Source organism: Hydra vulgaris, chromosome 15, assembly GCF_038396675.1.
Source record: "Hydra vulgaris chromosome 15, alternate assembly HydraT2T_AEP".
Taxonomy (NCBI): domain Eukaryota; kingdom Metazoa; phylum Cnidaria; class Hydrozoa; order Anthoathecata; family Hydridae; genus Hydra; species Hydra vulgaris.
Genome location: NC_088934.1, coordinates 38128104 through 38148505, shown reverse-complemented (window position 1 = coordinate 38148505; position 20402 = coordinate 38128104). Strand labels below are relative to the sequence as shown.

The window sequence follows — 20402 nt, the reverse complement described above, 5'->3', positions numbered from 1 at the left end:
TTTTGTAAAAATTTATGTTGCAACCATATTATTGATCTGACTCAATAAATAAATGTCTTTTTTTTATTAGTAAATAAATAAAATTGAGGCTAAAGAGAGTGAACAACCCAAAATGTGGACTGTACATATGTTTTTTTTTTAACTTAATAACATGGCATGTTATACATAAGCATGTTTTACATAAGCATAATACAAGATGTTTTACATAAGCATGTTGCATGCTTATGTAAAACATTTATATTTCTGGTAAATATATTGCTTTTGGATGTTGTTGTTGTAATATTGAGTGATTTTTTTTTTTTTTTTGAAATAAACTTTGAGAATTTTTAACTGCACAAATTAAAAGTTTTTTTTTTTTCATTATTATTATTATTTTTTTATACTTGACTATTTTTTAGTTGTTGCTTAAATTTAATTTTGCTGTAAAAATGTATTCTAAAATTAGGTGTATAAAAATGTAATAAAGATCAAAAGAGCTTTCTGTTTTTATATATAAACCATACATATGGTTAGGTTTTGATGGCTATTGTTATTTTTTTGATTTAAGGAATACTTTTTAAACCCTATTTTTGGAGAAAGAATCGGTATATGGTAAATAATTTATTATACTCATTATAAATGGATTTGCCTCCTTGTTTGTAGTATGCCTTGTTGTTTGTACCTTGTTTGTATTAATATATATATATATATATATTTATATATATATATATATATATATATATATATATATATATATATATATATATATATATTTTCAGTGAAATATATATATATAGTTTCAGTGAAATACCCTATAAACTACTTATCAACTTATCCTTTACTTTCTATCCAAAATTATCAAAAAATTAAATTGTCTATTTGTCTGGAATCATACGCAAATTACCATACCTCTCTCAATCTGTAGTTTTTTTTACTTCTATAAAAAGTTCTCGTTATTATCTTCAATCTTTTAGTAACCTTAAATTATATATCCTAAATCATTGTTCAGTTAGTGCGACCATAAATCACAAACTAATGCATAAAATCATGGAAAAATTTACCATATTTTATTCATGGAATAATTTTTCTTATATATTCAATTTAAATCACTAAACTATATTAAAACTAGTCTTTATGCCTTTTTTTGGAGAGACTGTTTGTAAAATGTTGGGCTCATTGTGGGTTATTATTATTATTGCTTATGTCATGATGATATGTAATATAAATATTATTATAGCATTTTTTTTACGATTACTCATCATTATTGCTTATTGTTATTGTTTATAATATTGCTATTTTAATATTGTTATTGCAAATTTTTTTTAGATTAGTACTAGTATTATTTCTAAATATCGAAAGTACTAGTATTATTTTATTACCTATACACCCTTATGCACATATAGCCTTTTTACATCTTTTGCATGCTTTTTGTTCTTTTATATGATAAACTATCTTTGTTTGAACTCATTCTTATTTAGGTTATATTTTCTTTTAATATATAGTATGTGGTTGGAATGTTAAATGCCGATTTGTATGTTATGTATATGTGGTTATCATGTGTGATTGTTTTTTCATTTTAGAATTCATATAAATATATATAAGAGCGTATCTTTTTGACTAGCGGCTTTCGACATGTTTTGTTGATGCGACGTCTTTTTGTTTTTTGTAATGGTCTCAAAATTACGTTTAATTCGGACCGTAGAGAAAGCTTTACTTTTTCGGAAACTTCGATTTAGATATGGTCTCAAAGTTATTCGGACCGTAGAGAAGACTTTACTTCTTAAACAATATTTTTAATCTTACATCGTTTTTATATGACGACTAATACCATTGCTTTATCACCCAAAATAATTTTTTAACCACTCATTTGGCTTAAATTTATCTGGTCTTATTTTAGTATTTAGTTGATCTTATTACAATATTCTTCGGTGTATAATTTATCCGCTGATTTTCATGTTGTTGCTGTTATCAAGGAGCTTTTGTGCTATATTATCGTACGTTCATTACTCGGCTTTATTTTAATTTTTACAGACACAATTTTCGTCTTTTATTATTATTCAGAGAATTTCTTATAACCTTCACTACATGTTTAAATCATTACATTTTTGCAGGCGATATATATATGTTTATTCTACTTTCTAATATACTTGATTTTTAGTTATGATTTTAAGTTGCGCGGGTTGTTTCATTTTCTTACAATTTAGATTGGTTAACAAAATTCGAATGAAGTATCTATGACAACGTTAAAGTTTTTTGAATACTCTATTATGTTTTATTTTATTTTAAAAGGGTTTTTAATAGGGTATATTGCCATTTGATTGTTTTTGGTTTGTTTGTGCTGGATGTACCTGTGTGGTTTGAATGGTCTTAGGGAAAATTTATTAGCATTTTCTGTTTACACACTTTAGTTGTTTTTAGTTTTGTTTCTGGCGTTTTTATTTGAATTTTAATTTATTGTGCGTAGTTTTTTCTACCGTTGATATGGTAAGTGATTTATTTAATTATTTTTACTTATATTGTACAGCAGATTAACACTTTTCATATCATTAAAAAAATATTAGTGCTTTACAAATTTGGGTATGGTTGGGTTTTGGCTATTTGTAGTGAATCCTTTTTTACTGCAGTATGGAATAGGCGTAAGTCGCGGGGTAAAGCATAAGTGGCGATGATGTTTGTCTGACGGGATAAACTAGTTATAAGTGCTGATCCTCATCGAAACGCCAGTAATAATAGACGCGACTCTGAGGAGATGTTTATTACTTAATCACTACACAAATTATGTTTACACATTGGTATTAATGTTTTTTTTCCATTCTAAGGCCTTTCATTGTTGTATGCATACTTTTTTTTTTTTAATGTATTTTTTGTTTTATTTTTTTTGTTTTTTTTTTTGTTTAGTGATATATTTTTTTGTTTATCTTAGTTCATATTAGTATTTATATAACAATTTATTTTTTATTATTATTATTATTGTTAGTACTGTTTAGGTGCATTGTCTGTCTTATTTTAAATATTCCTCTATTGATCTTTATTTTTGTCTTGACAACTGTCAAAATATGCTTTATTTGAAAAATAATTCTCCTTTATTCTAATGTATTTCATTTCTTCCCTCAGGCGTTTACTGCTCGTGTGTGACCATTCGGCGAATTTTATATATGTCAGAATTATATATATGCCAAAGTTTATAAATAGTACTAGTACTATTTCTAAATATCGAAAGTACTAGTATTATTTCTAAATATCGATGTTTTCTTTTTAGCAATCGCAAGTTTCCAAATATACACAATGTAAAGTAAGTAAAGGAAACATTACTTTTCAATTAGTAAATTTAATATTTATAATTAATTTTGTTTGTTTTTTACATTTTATAATATGATCTAATTAAATGCTCCAGAACAAAGTTATTAGAAATTGGATGCTAAATTTACTCAAAAAAGGACTTGGGTAAATAAATGTATAGTTGATAGAAATCGCAAGAGAGTTGATAGAAATCGCCAATTCTTTCTAAAGTGAGTAGTTATTTTTTCAAAACTGTCCTAATGGGTTATTCTATAAGTATCCTCTGCTTTTTAAAATTGTTTTTATGCTTTTCTTTTATTATTGTTTAATTCAGATTGTTGGCGAGATAGCTTGTGCATTAAAGTCTTCTGTCACAGTTGACTCAGTGAGGGTAAGCTTGGCTTAAGAAATTGACACACTTACATTCTGGAATACTCAAGTTGGTAGTTAATTAAGAAATTAAGAAATTATATATATATATATATAAATAATTTCTTAATAATAATATAAATTATATATATATATATATATATATATATATAATTTCTAATATAATATAAATTATATATATATATATATATATATATATATATATATATATATATATATATATATATATATATATATATATATATATATATATATATATATATATATATATATATATATATGTTTTCTGGTAGGATCTTTGTATTAAATTTTTCTTGCCGACCTCTAAAAGATTGAGATTGGCAAAATATTGCTGACCTTATTTTTCCTAATTTCGAGGGTTGATATATATACTATAGCATATTTATGTAAGCATTTGCTCACTTTCTTTGCTTATCTAAATCGATATGGCTTTTTTGGGGAAAAAAAGGAAAAAACGAAAAATAATGAATGAAAAGATTGCAAGATAATAGAATCTTATTTTAAGCAAAAATGTCCTTGAAATAAGAAAAATATTCTTATTGATAAAAATAAATCTTAATACAAGAAAAAAAATTCTTATTCTGAGCAAAAATATTCTTGAAACAAGAAAAAAAGTTCTTATTTTAAGAATATAAATTCTTGAAACAAGAAAAAAAAAGTATTTAAGAAAAAAAATTCCTAAAACAAGAAAAAAAGTTCTTAATTTAAGAATAAACATTCTTAAAACAAGAAAAAAAGTTCTTACGTGGCGGACAAGTCTTTTTTTTCTTGTTTTAAAACTTTTTTTGCTTAAAACAAGAGTCATGGATTTTGCTGTGTAGAGTACGTAGGTTTTTACAAAAAATATTAGGGCGACGGTACCAAGGTACAATCTTTGCAAACTTTCTTTTTTGTCAAAGAGAAATATTCAATACTTGAATAACTTTCCATTAAAAAAAAAACTTTTTCAAATCAAAATCGAAGCAAATATTATATCTAGAAAAAATTCTCAATTACAGAAAAATTGTTTGCATGGTATATGTAATATTGCGAAGTATATTGCATAGTGTCTGGACTTAAGCTTGGGTGAACTAAATAAGTTGTGAAATTCGATACAAAACGACCACAAACCGATAATAAAATTGCTATTTTTTAATTAAAATTTTTCATTTTTTTTTTTAAATTTAAAAAATGAGGAAAATATCTTTCATTTAAAGAGTAAAAAGAATAATCTGCATATAACAAGAAAAAAATTTGCTAATAAGTTTCTTGTATGGCAGACTATAAGCAGTAGTGGCTTTAAAAGCTCTCCTTTCATAACATATCTAATTTTGATATCAGATCTATGCGCAACTGAGTGCTTGGAAAAATTTTCTCCCTCTAACTAAAAAAACGTAAAAAACCAAGTTTATTTTTGCCTAATCTGCTATTTCCAAAAATGTAATGAATTTGTATAAGAAAAAAAGTTCATGTTGTTCCAAAGGATGATAACCCACCAAATTGTTCTAAGTAGCAAGTCATCAAATCTTACGAAGCAATAGTGAAGGCAAAACTTTTGAAAAAAAAAACAAATGTGCAAACAGCATTAAAAATTTATAAGATTTGTGTATTAGCGGCAAAAAAAAGTGAAACAAAGTCAAATTGTTATTTTGGTGGGGGTACTTTACGTATTAATCTTATTAAAGTTAAATTACTTGCATATCGTAAAATTGAGACCAATTTTTTTGTTGAATTAAAAACTAAATGTGTACCCATCATTAAATGTGTACCCATTATTAAATGTGTACCCATCATTAAAAAAAATTGTCAGAATTGGTTAAGTAGTTTTAAAATGCAATTTAAAATCGTCCAATTTTCAACCGATCTTATTGTTGTTTGCAATGTTTTTAAAAAAAAATTGATACCTTATAGTATAAGGTATTATTTAGTTGCACATTCTTACATCATTGCAATATCTGTCCGCTTACTCTATGCTATCTTTCTAATTCGACTTTTTCTGCCTCTCATTCTATTATCCTTGGTTCATCTTAAACTCATATACTCATGGTCTGCGAAGCGGATTATGATGCTCTTTAGTGAGCTGAGCTCGTCTTTGCGGGCCTTGGTAATGAGGCCTCTGTATGGCAATTTTTATTATAATGATTTTATATAATTATTTTATGAATTTGGCATTAATAACTCCTATGAATTCAACACCATTTGAGTCTTATTTAAAAAATTACGATAAAGTTATGGATGAACCTAATTTAAAACTAATTGAATTGCAAACCGCTTTTTTTTTACCTTAAAATTAACAAAAGTGCTGGATTTGATAAAATTAACGTTAATATTGTAAAATCAGTATACAATATAATAGAAACCTCGTTATTTCACATATTTAATCTTTCATTTAAAACAGGTATTGTCTCTGAAAAGCTAAAAATTGCACGAATCACGCCGATATTTTAGTCCGGAGATGACTCAAATATCTCTAATTATAGGCCTACATCTATTTTACCTTGTTTTTCAAAATTACTTGAGAGAATAATGTACCATAGGCTTTTTAATCACTTACCAGAAAACTACATGCTGTATTCAAAACAATTTAGTTTCAAAAAAGAAAATTCAACGGAGCATGCAGTGATTGAACTAGTAAACCAAACATCAAGTGCATTCAGTAGTAACTACTTTACCTTAGGAGTTTTCATTGATCTGTCAAAAGCTTTCGATACCGTTATTTATAATATACCAATAATATACCAATAAAAAAACTTGAACACTATAGTGTAAATAATAACAATTTACTTGGGTTCAAAAGTTATTTGACCGATAGAAAACAATTTATAGTTTATGAACAAAAACAAACATTTCCGACTGCCGTAACTTGTGGGGTTCCCCAGGGCTCTATTTTAGGACCACTGTTTTTCCTAGTGTATGTTAATAATTTAAATTTAGCAAGTGATCTATTAAATTGTATTCTTTTTGCAGATGACTCCAATATTTTTTATTCCCAAAGTGATATTAATACACTATTTGAAACAACAAACGAACAATTATTGAAAGTTGATGAGTTGTTTAAAAGTAATAAACTTTCTCTAAATGTGGATAAAACCAAATTTATTTTGTTCCACAAAGTGAATAAATCAAAAAATATTCCCATCAAATTGCCTAATCTAATAATCAATAACACTAACATTAAAAGAGAAAACTCAGTAAACTTTCTAGGCGTAATCTTAGATGAACATTTACGTTGGAGTTTACATATAAAAAGTATTGAAAATAAAATATCAAAAAATTTAGCTATAGGACTTTTAAAATTACTTAGCAGTAGTTATTTAAAAAGTTTATATTTCTCTTTTATTCATTGTTATTTAATTCATTGCAATATTGAATGGGCAAGTACAAACCACACAAAATTAAAAAAATTGTACTGTAAACAAAAACACGCATGCAGAATAATTTTTTGAGCTAATAGAAATCTACCTTGTGAGCCTCTTCTGCGTATACTTGGAGCATTAAATATATATAAAATCAACTTACACCAAGTTTTAATGTTCATGTGTAAAACAAATATAGGATTATCTCCTAAAATATTTCAACCCTATTTTGACAAAATAGTTCATAAATATCCAACAAAATTTTCAAATAACAACTTTGTTGTCCCAAAATATAATTCAAAACTAACTTCATATTCAATTCTTTATTGTGGATCTTAAACAGTTTAAAAATGAATCAAAACAGGCATTCTTACTTATGGATTTTAATATATCCGATTTTAAATGTTTTTTTTGATTAAAACTCAAATACAAAATATAATTCATACAAAAATTGTCACTGAGTGTATCAACATTTTTTTTTTATTACCTTAATTATGGTATTACCTCTATGACGTTTGCTAACTTATTTACGTTATTTCTATGAAGTAGACTAATTTATTTATGTTATTTCTATGGTGTATATTAATTTATTTACTTTTTATTTTTAAATCTTAGTTTGAATTTTTAAGTTTTAAGCAAATGATAATATCTTATTTATTTTTTCTTATTCACTTGATCTTACTCTTACCTTAAATTTTTATTCTTTAAATTTTTCTTTAAAAGACAACGAATTGTTATCTATTTTTCCATGCTTTATATATTTTATTATTATATTATATTATTATATTATTATATTATATATATTATTTTAAAAATGTTTATGACAAAAATTTAAATAAAATTAGAATTCTACACGTAAATATTCGAAGTCTTAATAACAATTTTGAAAAGCTTCTTAACTTGTTAGATGAAACAAAAAATCGTTTTAATATAGTTTGTTTAACTGAAACGTGGATTTCGAATGACTTAGATAATAATTCTAATTTTAATATTCCACATTTTAAATTAATTTCGCTCAAAAGACAAGTAAATAAACGCGGCGGAGGAGTCCTTATTTATGTGAATGAAAATATTTTTTATAACGTTAGGAATGATTTAAGTGCTTCTGATGGCGATAAAGAAATTTTAACTATAGAAATTATAAACAATCAATCACAAAACATCTTATTAAGCTGTTGTTATCGACCACCTGACGGCGTGAGCGAGAACTTGAGCATTTTTTTTGAACAAAGTATTTTTAGAAAAGGTATTAAAGAAAAAAAAAAGAGTTTCATTATTGGGGACCTAAATATGAATTGTCTTCTGTATAATGAAGATAACAAAATTAAAAACTTTTATGACTCCTTTTTTGAAACGGGTGCAATTCCTTTAATAAATAGGCCGACCAGAGTTACAAAAAACTCGGCATCTCTGATTGATAATATCATTACAACAGATATATTCAACAATGATATTCAAACGGGTATCCTAAAATCTGATATTACTGACCATTTTCCAATATTTTTTACACTTAATTCAAAATATGAAAATAAAAATAAATCAATCAAAATTAAAACACGCACTTTTAACCATACTAATATAAACCAGTTTAAAAACCAATTATCGTTACTGCACTGGAAGCATATTAACTTCAATGACAATGCAGACAAAATTTACGATAATTTTTTTGAAACCTTTTACTCCGTATATGATGCAAACTTTCCTATTATAGAAAGAACAATAACTCCAAAAAATATAAACAATCCCTGGGTAACAAAAGGATTTAAAAAATCATCCAAGATAAAACAGAAGCTGTATATAAAATATCTCAAAACAAAATCATCTTCAAATGAGAAAATATATAAAGATTACAAATATCTATTTGAAAAAGTTCGTAAAAACTTGAAAAAAAATTACTACTCAAAACTCCTAGATAAATTCAAAAATAACTCAAGACGCATTTGGCAAGTAATGAATAAAATTAGTGGTAAACAAAAGAAATGCTCAGGTTCTCTCCCCCAGATGATTATTGTTGATAACAAACGTATATGTGATCCAAGAGATATAGCTCACGAGTTTAACAAATTTTTTATTGACATCGGTCCTAAACTAGCAAATAAAATTCCTTTTACCAAAGCAAAATTTAACGATTTTCTAGTACAGATGAATAATTGCAATGGTTCCAACGAATTATATTCAAAACTATCTTTTCAAGAATTTGAAATAGCATTCAAATCACTTAAAAAAAACAAAGCAAGCGGAGCAGATGACATAAACGGTAATATAGTTATAGAATGTTTTGAACAATTAAAAGATATTCTTTTTAAAGTATATGGAGCGTCTATCCATCAAGGAGTATTTCCTAACCGATTAAAAATTGCAAAAGTTACCCCTATTTTAAAAGAGGGAGATCAAATGAATATCAGTAACTATCGTCCTATTTCCGTCCTTTGCACATTTTCAAAAATACTAGAACGCATTATGTACAATAGACTATACAACTATTTTCTTTCTAATAATTTGTTATACGTCAACCAATTTGGTTTTAAAATAAACAATTCTACGGAACATGCAATTATCCAATTTGTACGTGAAATTTCAAATTCTTTTAAAAAATCTAAATATACTTTAGGTGTTTTCATCGACCTATCGAAAGCATTCGATACTGTCGATCATCAAATTTTGATACAAAAACTGAAATACTATGGAATAAATTACAAAGTCACAAAATGGTTCAGAAGATATTTATCAAACCGTAAACAGTTTGTTTTTAGTAATAATAATTATCCTAATGAGTTTCTAAATATTTCATGTGGCGTTCCCCAAGGCTCCATTTTGGGACCGCTGTTGTTCTTGATTTATATAAACGACCTAAATAAAGCCTCAAATTTAATGAGTATCATGTTTGCTGATGATACCAACTTATTTCTTTCCAATAATGATATTTACAAACTCTTCTCTAGCATGAACGAGCAACTTAAAAATATATCCAACTGGTTCAAATGCAATAAACTAACTCTAAACAGTAACAAAACAAAATGGATTCTGTTTCATCCTGTCTCAAAAAAAGCCTATTTACCCCTAAATTTGCCCAAAATTATTATTGATGATACTGAGATAAAAAGACACTATGTCACAAAGTTTTTGGGTGTTTTTCTTGATGAAAACATCACATGGAAAGCACATATTGACTATATTAGCACAAAAATTTCCAAAAGCATTGGAATTTTATATAAATCCAGAACATATTTAAGTAAAAAAAGTTTAACCCAACTCTACTACTCATTTATACATAGTTATTTAAATTATGCAAATATTGTATGGGGAAGCACAGAAAAAAGTAAGTTACAATGTCTTTACCGCCGTCAGAAGCATGCGATCCGTTTAATTAATTTTGCGGATCGATACACTCATTCCAAACCTTTTTTTATTGAAATGAAAATTCTCAATATATATGAGCTTAATGTGTTTAATGTCTTATGCTTTATGTATTTGTGGAAAAATGACTTATCCTTATCTGTCTTTAAAGATCTCTTTTGTGAAAAACCAATAAATAAATATACACTTAGAAATAATTTTCTCCTATATGAACCTTTTTGTCGAACCAAGTTTAATAAGTTTTGTATTGCTTATCGCGCACCGTATCTTTGGAATAAGATTGTTTTGTCAAATTTTGATATATTTCACACTTATCCCACTTTCAAATATAAACTAAAAAATTTTATTTTATCTATTGATGACGTAGTCAAGTACTTCTAATTGATACTTTGTAATCTTTGTTTAGGACTTTTATTTTATTGTAAAATACGCTTTATGAAATGTTTTAATTTTTGTTTTTATCTTATATATAAATGATATAGATTCTATATATAGTAACGTCAGATTTATTTACACTGTTTATTGAAATTTTTTTATTAATTTTTGTTATGCTGTAAAACGTCTAAAGCTGTAAAAGGTTCTGATGATAAGATCATTATGATCTTCTTTCAGATGCCTTGTTTGTTTGTTTGTAAAATACGACAAATGTAAACGAGCAAAAAAAAAAAAAAAAAAAAAAAAAAAAAAAAAAAATATAAGGTTACTTTCTATATATATATGTTTGTGTGCCACAAAATTTGAAATCAATTTTTGAAAGCTTTTTTCTCAACCAATTTTGCTCAAATTTTGCACACTTAATCATTTTTGATGACAATACAAGGAAATGTGACCAAAAAAAGTTAATTAAGTTAACAAAAATTTAATTTGTATTTCCCCATAAGAACACTGAATTAATAAAAAAAAAATTTAAAAACGTAACAGTAATTTTTCCTTCTACAAAAGATAACAAAAAAAGAATTTCTAGGCCCAATAGAATTCTGCTTTGCATAAAGCATGGATTTGAAAAAAGAATTTTTTTTTGATTTACTAGTACTTTCATATTTTAATTTTTTTTCAATAAACACTTTGTTAACTATAGATATTTAAATATTACGGTTTTTGTAAATACGTGAGAATAAGGCTCGGTGATAAGGCTAAATTAGTCTTCTTCTTGCCCCGCCAATATTTATTTTTATTTATGAGCTTTGAAACTGTATATATCATTTAACGGCAAAAAAAAAAAAAAAAAATTAGCCGGAGGAGGATAAACCACAATAACTATTGATGTGAGCAAACTTGCCTAACCGCGCGTAATGAATATCAACAAAATTGTACAGACAAACAAAACATTACAGCAACTTGCTACGCTGGTAAGAAAAAAATAAATAGCACAATGGGTACCAGGGCCCTCTTTAGGAAGAAGAGGAGTGTGTAAAGGGTGTCTAATCCCCGTAGGCAAATTTTATTTAAAAATTAGTCCACAAATTTTCCTACTGAGGCCTTGGTCGCTAAAAATATTTTTAGGCCGTTGTGAGCAAAAAAACAGATACGCCAACCCCCCTTCAAGATCTCTTCGGAACGGCCCTAGTTATGACAAAAGATTGAACAATAATTTTAAACTCGAAAATAATATTGCTTATTTAAATAGGTTCCTTAAATTCAAAAATGAATTAACTTTCATAAAAAAATGAAATCTATCAAATTTCTTCAAAAAGAAACTACCAGTAGACCAATAATAATAGAATAGGTCATTAAACACAAATAAAGATAAAGTGTTTTTTCATAAATAAGTTAAACATAAAATTATTAAAACCTTAATTATATCAGTAGTATCTTTATATAATTGAAACAAGGTTTTAAATGTAAAAAAAATCAGATTTTTTGAACGCAAAAAACAATCATTTCTATTTGAAAATGTTAAACATAAAAAATACATTTAAAAGTAGAGAATCAAAAAATTTTTCAAAAGTAAACTAACAACTTAACATTATCTTGGTCAAATGAAGTTAGTAAAAAAGTAACTTAACATTACCTTGGTCAAACGACATAAGTAAAAAAGTATGTAATTTAACATTACCTTGGTCAAATGAAGTTAGTAAAAAAGTTAGTAACTTAACATTACCTTAATCAAACGACGTAAGTAAAAAAGTAACGTTTTTTTTTTGACAGTATTACAATATCAAAGTTTTGTCATATTAATAAAATTGCTGAATAAAATAATAAAATTGATGGAATACTGCTGAAACAGGCTTTATTTGCATTCAAGGCAAACTTCTCTAACAATAACATTAAAATTTAATACTTTAATAATATGATCAAATAATAACATTAAATTTAATACGTTTTTAATGCGTTTAATATGTTTTTCAGCATGCACTACAATTAATTTTTTACCATTACATGTAGGTGTTTGCTGTTTTGTTTGAAGTTATAAGATAAAAAGCAAAAAAAAAGAAAAAAAAAAAAAAAATTTTACAACGCACTAAAGCTTAAGACAAAATTTTAAGTAAAATAATTTTTGATTATAACTAGCTTTGCAAAGATTATAGGTTCATTAAATTCAAGTTCTTTAAAGAAATAATTACTACTTTAGTTTATAACACAATTTTATTTTATTATGACATCTACTTATGCTTTTTTGAACTTCAACATGGATACCGTGCTAAAGTCAAACGATAAAGTAACGATGTTATACGTTTATTTTTACTCATTTAAGAAAATAGAGGGTATTTTTTAACGCACACACACATAAAATTTGTTATGTAAATAAAATTGTGTATAAAGATTTTTACATTGCAGATGTTGATCTGCTATCAAATATGGTTTCTTGGCCTCTTCTTGTTTTTAGATAGAAGTTTGAAAATAGTAAGTTTTTTCGTAAATCAAATATTTTGGAAATTTTTCTGTTTCTAAATGCATTAATCAATGCATTAATCCATGCACTAACTTCTCTTATGACTAGGGTCCACATAAATACCCGATGAACTTCTGGAATTAGAGAAACAATATCTTTTGAAAAAATAAATGACATATAATACTGCGCTACCAAGCATGGTGTGTAAAACAATACATGTGTAAGTGATATTATTACTACGGTTTCTGTGATATAGTTTTTAATTTGAATATTTTTCTGAACTCGTATAGAACTACTTTGCAGTTTTTTTTTAGTTTGAATAAGCATTAAAAGATTAGCAAAAACAATCAGAAAAAGTGAAGCCATTGTTATAAAACCAGTCCCAATATAGAGTATAAACTGTAGATGCAAGCTTGATGTAGCATACACTACACTATAAAAGACAGCAGTACTAAATGTAAAAATAATAACTAATGAAAGGTATCCAAATAAATAGGAGTCTTTAATTATAGCTCCACAAAACTTGTTGTTATGAAATACCGTAAGATAACGCTCGAAAGAAATTAATATAAAAATTGAGCTTGATAAGCCTAACAACCAAACTCGAAAAAATGATATGATAGATATCTCTAAGCAACCAAAATTATCAATGAGTTTAAGTAATATAGTTTGAGAGGGTGAAACTATCAGAGCATATAATATATCAGTAACTGATAAAACAAAAATGAGCTTCTCGTTTCGCGTGTACCTTTTATTTTTGATTGTTATGTGCAAGCCCAAAATCAAGAAACTATTTGTTGCAAGTATAACAACAGCGTTAAAAATGTAGCACGAAATTAAAAAACTGCTGTTAGTATATTCCACCGAGTCTTTATATTGATATTGACATATTACATCTTTATTACTCAACATGCTTCTTTTCTATAAAAAAAAAAAAAAAAAAAAAAAGTTTTATAACAATCAAATAAATATTGAATAATTTATATATTAGAATATATATAAGAATAATCATTAAATACTAAAAATTTAATATAAAATTTCCTTAAACTGAACCATGCAAAAAATATTTACAAGTCAGCAGTTTTTACTATTAATTTTGCGCCTTCTGCATTATTTATTATAGTAGATATATGAAATAGTCACTCAGCTACTTGCAGTAGTTGTTTTGTAACAACTAGCTATAGTAACTGTTGCAGGTGTTTTAGTATTAATTGTAATTGATTGCAGTACATATTTACTTAAAGAGAAAGTTTTTGATGAATAGAGTTTCATATAACTGCAACTAATTTGATTAAAGTTTTTCAACGGTTTCATAGTAAAATTGTCTTTACTACAAGGCCAAAATTTTTATTTTTTATTTCGTATTTTGTAAGACTGATTTTAAACATCCATGTAGATGTTTCAATTGCGTCAACTTTTTTACAGAGCTTTTTATTTGCAAACAACGAGAAACTAATGGTAAAGACAACATATATATAAAGCTTAATGATGTTTTTTAAATAAAATAATTTGCAATCTTTTATTGTCACTGTCTACTATATTGAATTAAGTTATTATTATCTTTAAGTAATTGTTTTTGTTTGTGATAAAGAAGAACGTGTAAATGTATATTTCTATCACATTAATCGAATGTTTTTTTAAAATTTCTCCAACTGCTTGTTTGATTCAATTTTATATGGTAAGATATTTTGCATAAGTTTTAGATTTTTGGTCTTCTTTGCATATAAAGTATAAAAGTTCTTATTCTTATTTTCTTATCACCTAAATATAAATAAAAAGAAACGTTTTTGACTTTTCTTAACTTAAGTAAGTTGTAAATTGTCAAAAAGAATATATGTAGTTTTTATAAGTTATTTATATTTTTTATGCCGGTACACAATTATCTTATATGGTTTTGTGCTACTTTATTTCCTTAACTTAATATTAAAATAGTTTAAGAAGGAAGCTGATCAGCAAGTTTATATATAAATTTGCTGCTTTTTTAAAATCCCTTTGTATACGAACAATAACATTTATTTGAATTTAAATAATTATTCAATAAACTATGATATTTGCCATTCTTTCACATTTCATTCTTTCAAACTACATGCTAATTTAGTTGTAAAAAGAGTATGGAAAAAAAGTTGCATTATTTTTATCCATCAATTTAACTCTTAAGTGTTTGCATCAAAGTTTGTTGTAAGTTTTACGGCTTTGAATGTTCAACAACGCTTTATGTGCGTTTTGATAATTTGCAATTTTTACGGTTTCGAATGTTTAAGAATGCTTTGTGTGCATTTTGATCATTTGGAGTTTTCAATGCAATTTCGAAAGTTACCTTAAACTGATTGAAAAGTACCTTTATAAACAAAGTTTTGATGTATTCAACGTATATTGTCTAAAAACCAACATGAAATAATAATAACAACACCAAAAACGATTGCTACCACAGCATCAACAAAAAAAAAGTAAATTAGTTTGAAGTTTTAAGAAGTAATTTTTTTTATTTTCTTATACTTGCATATCATAAATATTTGATTACTTATTTTATTTTTGATTTATCGTACAACATGTTTATGTAATATAGAAGAACTGAATTGACAACTGTTATGTTTTGTTAATTCTATTTTTATAATTTGTATTTTGCAAATGTCATTTGCTCATTTGGTTGCATATTCGTTATATATTACTTATATTTTTCAAATGAATTTATTAAAAAGATATATGTTTTGATTAAAAATTTCGTTTTTCACAAAAAATTAAAATAACTAAATTCAACTCATTTTTCTTTAATGAATACTTTATATATTAGCCCTTCCCATTTTGAAACTCACGAACAAATTTTATTTCACGGAGTGTCTCAGAATATTCCCAAAGGTATTGTTTTGTTAATCAAGTTTTTAAATATTTTATTTTTGATGACTAGCTCCAAAATAGCAAGCGCACCTTGCTTGCACCTTGGTCCGACGCCGGGCTAACATATTTTATATAGGCTAGAAAAATGACGTCAGCTCAAGGTGAAAAATACTATGAAATAAAATCGCAATATGGTTTTCTATGCTTCGCTTAAACAATTGTTTCGTTATTCAAAAATCCTTATTGTTGTTATTTTTAGTTCAAAACTTTATTTTTATCTTTTTAACTTAATTTACTTGCGTATAATAGCGTTTAATAAGTATACAATTCTATCTATACAGTTCAAATCTATACGATTCTAATCTATACAATTCTAATATATACTATTTAAAAATTTAAACAGTCAGTCTAAATTAGATTTTAGTTACTTTCAATATTCTTGTTAGAAATTCACGATCAGATTGAGTAAATCTTAAGTTCTTAAGTTAAAGAGCCTATTATTTCTAAGTTATGTTAATGATTTTTGTAAAGTCTCAAAATTAGCATTACTTATGTTTGCTAATGATACCCAACCAACCAATACATATGGGTACCACTTTTCTACTTATCTGGTATAGGATATATAAGGGCTTTCGTAATAAAATAAATCTAGGACCCTTATGGGAAAGAAAAAAAACCGAAATTCTATTATTTCATATCGAGGCAGACTTAAAGAGAAATATAACTTAAAGTAAAGATGGCTGCCTAGCCACACATTACATACTATTATCATATGGGGTTCGTGTAGTTATTTGGTATGGAATGCAAAAGGATTTTATTAGTGGGATTAATCAGGGACTTGTACGGGAAACCATTAAATAATCAGCTTTTCATTAGGTGATATCGAGACAGGTTTTTAAAAGGTATTATAAAGTTTCAGATTATTTAAAAACAGATTAGAGCTAAAATTCTTTCTTAGATTTTAAAGAGAATTGCTTCTTTGTTTAGTTTTACAACTAATATTAGTAGTTTTATCGAATAAACGTTTGTCTATTGTTTGTTGTTGTTGTTTTTGTTTACTCAGTCTGTTCAGATTCTTAAGAAGTTCGAAGTGACTAACAAAGTAGTTTTTTTTAACGCAAAAGGTAATTGCTGGCAGTGCCGGCTATCAATTGAGGTTAATTTTCGGCAGGTTTTTAAAAATATAATGTTAATTATAAAAAATACGTTACTTTCTAACATAGCTCAGTGGAAAGGGCTAATGGATGCTTGTACGGAGTTCCAAGTTCAAATCTAGCTTTTGATCAAATTTATTTATTAGTATTACCCATAAATAGTGTTTATTAATTATCATTAATTTTTATTTATTATAACTATCATTTATTAGATTTAAGTTTAACAGATGTCTCAAAGTGTACATCAACTGATATAGCCATAGACGAAGCAGAGTATGCATACGTCGAATGATTTAAAAATAGGCGCAGCAAAGTCTAAAAACATAGGCTGATCTAAATACTTAGGGATGGGTAAAGTGAAGTGTACATACACCAACTAACTTTAATAGGTTAGGCGTGTATAAAGTGCACATAAATTGACAATGAGTCTTTGTTTGGGCAGGCAGTCTATTATTTTAAAAAAAGGATTCATTTTTTCAACACTGGCAGAAAAATATTTATAAATACAAAAGTATAAAAAATGAATAAATAAATACTATTACACATAATTTAAACTGTTGTTCCCTTACTACCAAATCACCGTCGAGATATATTTAACATTTAAGTTGTTTCTTTTTCTCCCGCCGCCGGTCTCAGAATTATTTGCCAGGACTGCCGGCAATTGCCGCTTGCCTTTTTTTAGTACTGTGCGATTTCTTTTCGGTTCAATTTTTTGTTAGACTATTACAGAATATTTTTGGTTGCTAACAAAGCCAGTTTTATTTAATTTTGTAAAACAATTGGAAAGAATCGAAGCAACTTTTGGTTACTCGGTGTAGTTAAGACAGTTTTGAAATATTATGTAGCCTGTATGCTATTTTGTTGACTACGACATATATCCGTTAAATGATCAGGTATGTGAATTATGAAAGACGAAAAAAATTAATACGATAAATTTTGCGGTATCATAAAATATAAATGTTTATAGCGAAAAAACCCACACCGAAGATTCTTATCATCTTAAAATCACGATCGCTTGTCCAAATTTGAATAAGATTTTAAATAAATATGCTTTTTAGGTGAAATGAACATCATAATTTAATAATATGATCTGTTCTGATCGTTTATTGGCAACTTTTCTTAATTATATTCTCTTCCTTGGTCGGAATTTGTGAAAATTGATAGAAATATTGTATTTTGACAACTATATATAGTTAATATACGTCAGAAGCAATTAGAACTAGGATCTATAGTAGATTTAGGCACTTTTTTTAAAATGTTGTAACTAAATTCATGTTAACGCCGATGAGCGAAAGTGAGCTAAAGACTCCAAAATGGTGTACTTTAGATTCACTATTAGGGGTAGTAAAAAGGTTTTAAAAAATATATATATATATAAAAAGTCTCTTTAAATGTTAAAAAACCTGAAGCAAAAAAAAGTTATAACATCTAAAGCTCAAGTTTGGACATAATAAGCTGATAAAATCATGCTATTTCAAATTTCAAATAAAAGAATTCAAATAATTTATAAATCGCCTTAACTACACCGAGAGGGCAAAACTATAATTAAATAAAAAAAACTTTACTTTATTCCTTCACTTTACTTTATTCTTGTTTTTTTGTTTTGTCTAGAATTAGAAGAATTAATATAAATAAAATTTTTTTGACAACTAAATTTGATCAACTAACTTTGTTTTAGGTTTACTATTTAGTTTTATCTAAAGTTAGAACTCTTTTGATTTGTTTATATAAAAAAAAGCTAAACAAATGTTAAAATGAAATAAGATAATTTTATTTGATGTTTGAAAATTTTTAGCTATTTAAAAATGATTGTATGGCGGTTTGGTATTGATTTAGCTATGAGCAAGATGTGCTTTAAAGACGTCGAAAGTGGTTTAAAAGAATTTGGTAATTTTTTTGACAATACAAAATTACAATAATGTACTATTCATTATCGTGATAACTTTCTTTGTGTTTTTTTCCATTTTTATCCGACACTTTAATGAGTTTAAGCATTTTCTCACCATTAGAGTAATTAAATGTCAAAGTTTACATGATAATTACATAACAATCAAAGATTGCAAGTTTTACATAGTTTTCGAGAATTCTTTTTTTTTTTCAAATATTTTACAATCAGTAATAAATATATGATTTGTTAATAGGCAGCTTTTAAACACAATTTCTGTTTGTATTATTGTAGTGGAAGATATTTTGAATTACCATTACAGGTGAAGTGACCGCAAATGCACAACTTCACCGTATAGTTAGTAAATAAATGTGTTCAGCAGTGCCAAAGTTTTGCGTTAAGATCACTTAAGATCACTTTACCCAAAATTTTGTCGTATATCTACTAAATTAATAATCATACATTGAATTATAATTTCCATTTTAATATGATTTTCATCAATTTTTTAATTTGAAATAGCTAAATGATCTGCGTAGTTTAACCAAAAATTTACAAATCATAGATTAGTTTCAATTTTTATTTTAAACTATATATATTTTTTCATTATTAAATTTGCTGAAATTTTGAAATATCTAGCCATTTAATAAAATGCTTTTATACTAATTTCTCGATTTTAGATTAAATACAAATATTTATTTTACTGAAATATTTTTTATGTATTAAGGTAAAGAAGTATTCGATCTTGTCTCCGGCACTTCTGGTAATGTCAGTGGACCAAAGTTGCTTTAGCCAAATTCACAATTTATTTTGGAAACTTATATGTTTATAAAAATAAAAAAATTTTTGGCAAGGAGGGAGTGGGTGGGCGGGGCTGGGAGTTCAATTGGAAGAGGTTAAACGGTGTTTAACCTTTTCCCAGTGTTCCCAAAGTCTTCCCAAAGTGTTTAATAAACACTTCACCCACCAAGTTAATGTATGCACCTTTCTATTATATATATTACAATGTACTAAAATTTAATTTTTACTTTTTATATGAGTTTCACTTGTTTTAATAAATATAAAAAGTATAAGAATTAAATGTTTTTTATGCTAACGTGTGTTAAATCCTCGCCCACCACATCCACCTCAACTGTATGATAGATCGCTTGTATTCGCTTTTGTTCTAGAAGAAAATAAAAACATCTTTGTATATAAAAAATTTTGCTTTTTTATACAAAAAAGTTTAAAAATTTTTTTGTATAAAAAAATTTTTTTTTAAGGAAAATTATGCTTTTTTAGATTGTAAAGAAGGCGCTTCGTGCCCCCTCTAACCCCTTTTATCCTGGCGGCCAGAT

The 20402-nt window shown here is 26.3% G+C and overlaps 1 protein-coding gene and 1 long non-coding RNA gene across 2 annotated transcripts; one reads left to right on the top strand and one right to left on the bottom strand.

Moving 5' to 3' along the window:
- The first annotated feature begins 2285 nt into the window (after positions 1-2285).
- Positions 2286-20086, top strand: LOC136091639 (uncharacterized). The gene is made up of 8 exons (XR_010644146.1): positions 2286-2463; positions 3239-3271; positions 3374-3488; positions 3593-3649; positions 13140-13205; positions 13303-13414; positions 18979-19070; positions 19793-20086. It is a non-coding gene; the product is annotated as an uncharacterized LOC136091639 (long non-coding RNA).
- On the bottom strand, positions 12998-15638 carry LOC105844781 (uncharacterized). The gene is made up of 2 exons (XM_065819349.1): positions 15533-15638; positions 12998-14115 (listed from the first exon to the last, which is right to left on the bottom strand). Exon 2 carries the CDS (start codon positions 14104-14106, stop codon positions 13129-13131), a length of 978 nt encoding a protein of 325 aa, XP_065675421.1. The 5' UTR covers positions 14107-14115; positions 15533-15638; the 3' UTR covers positions 12998-13128.
- Positions 20087-20402: the final 316 nt, after the last annotated feature.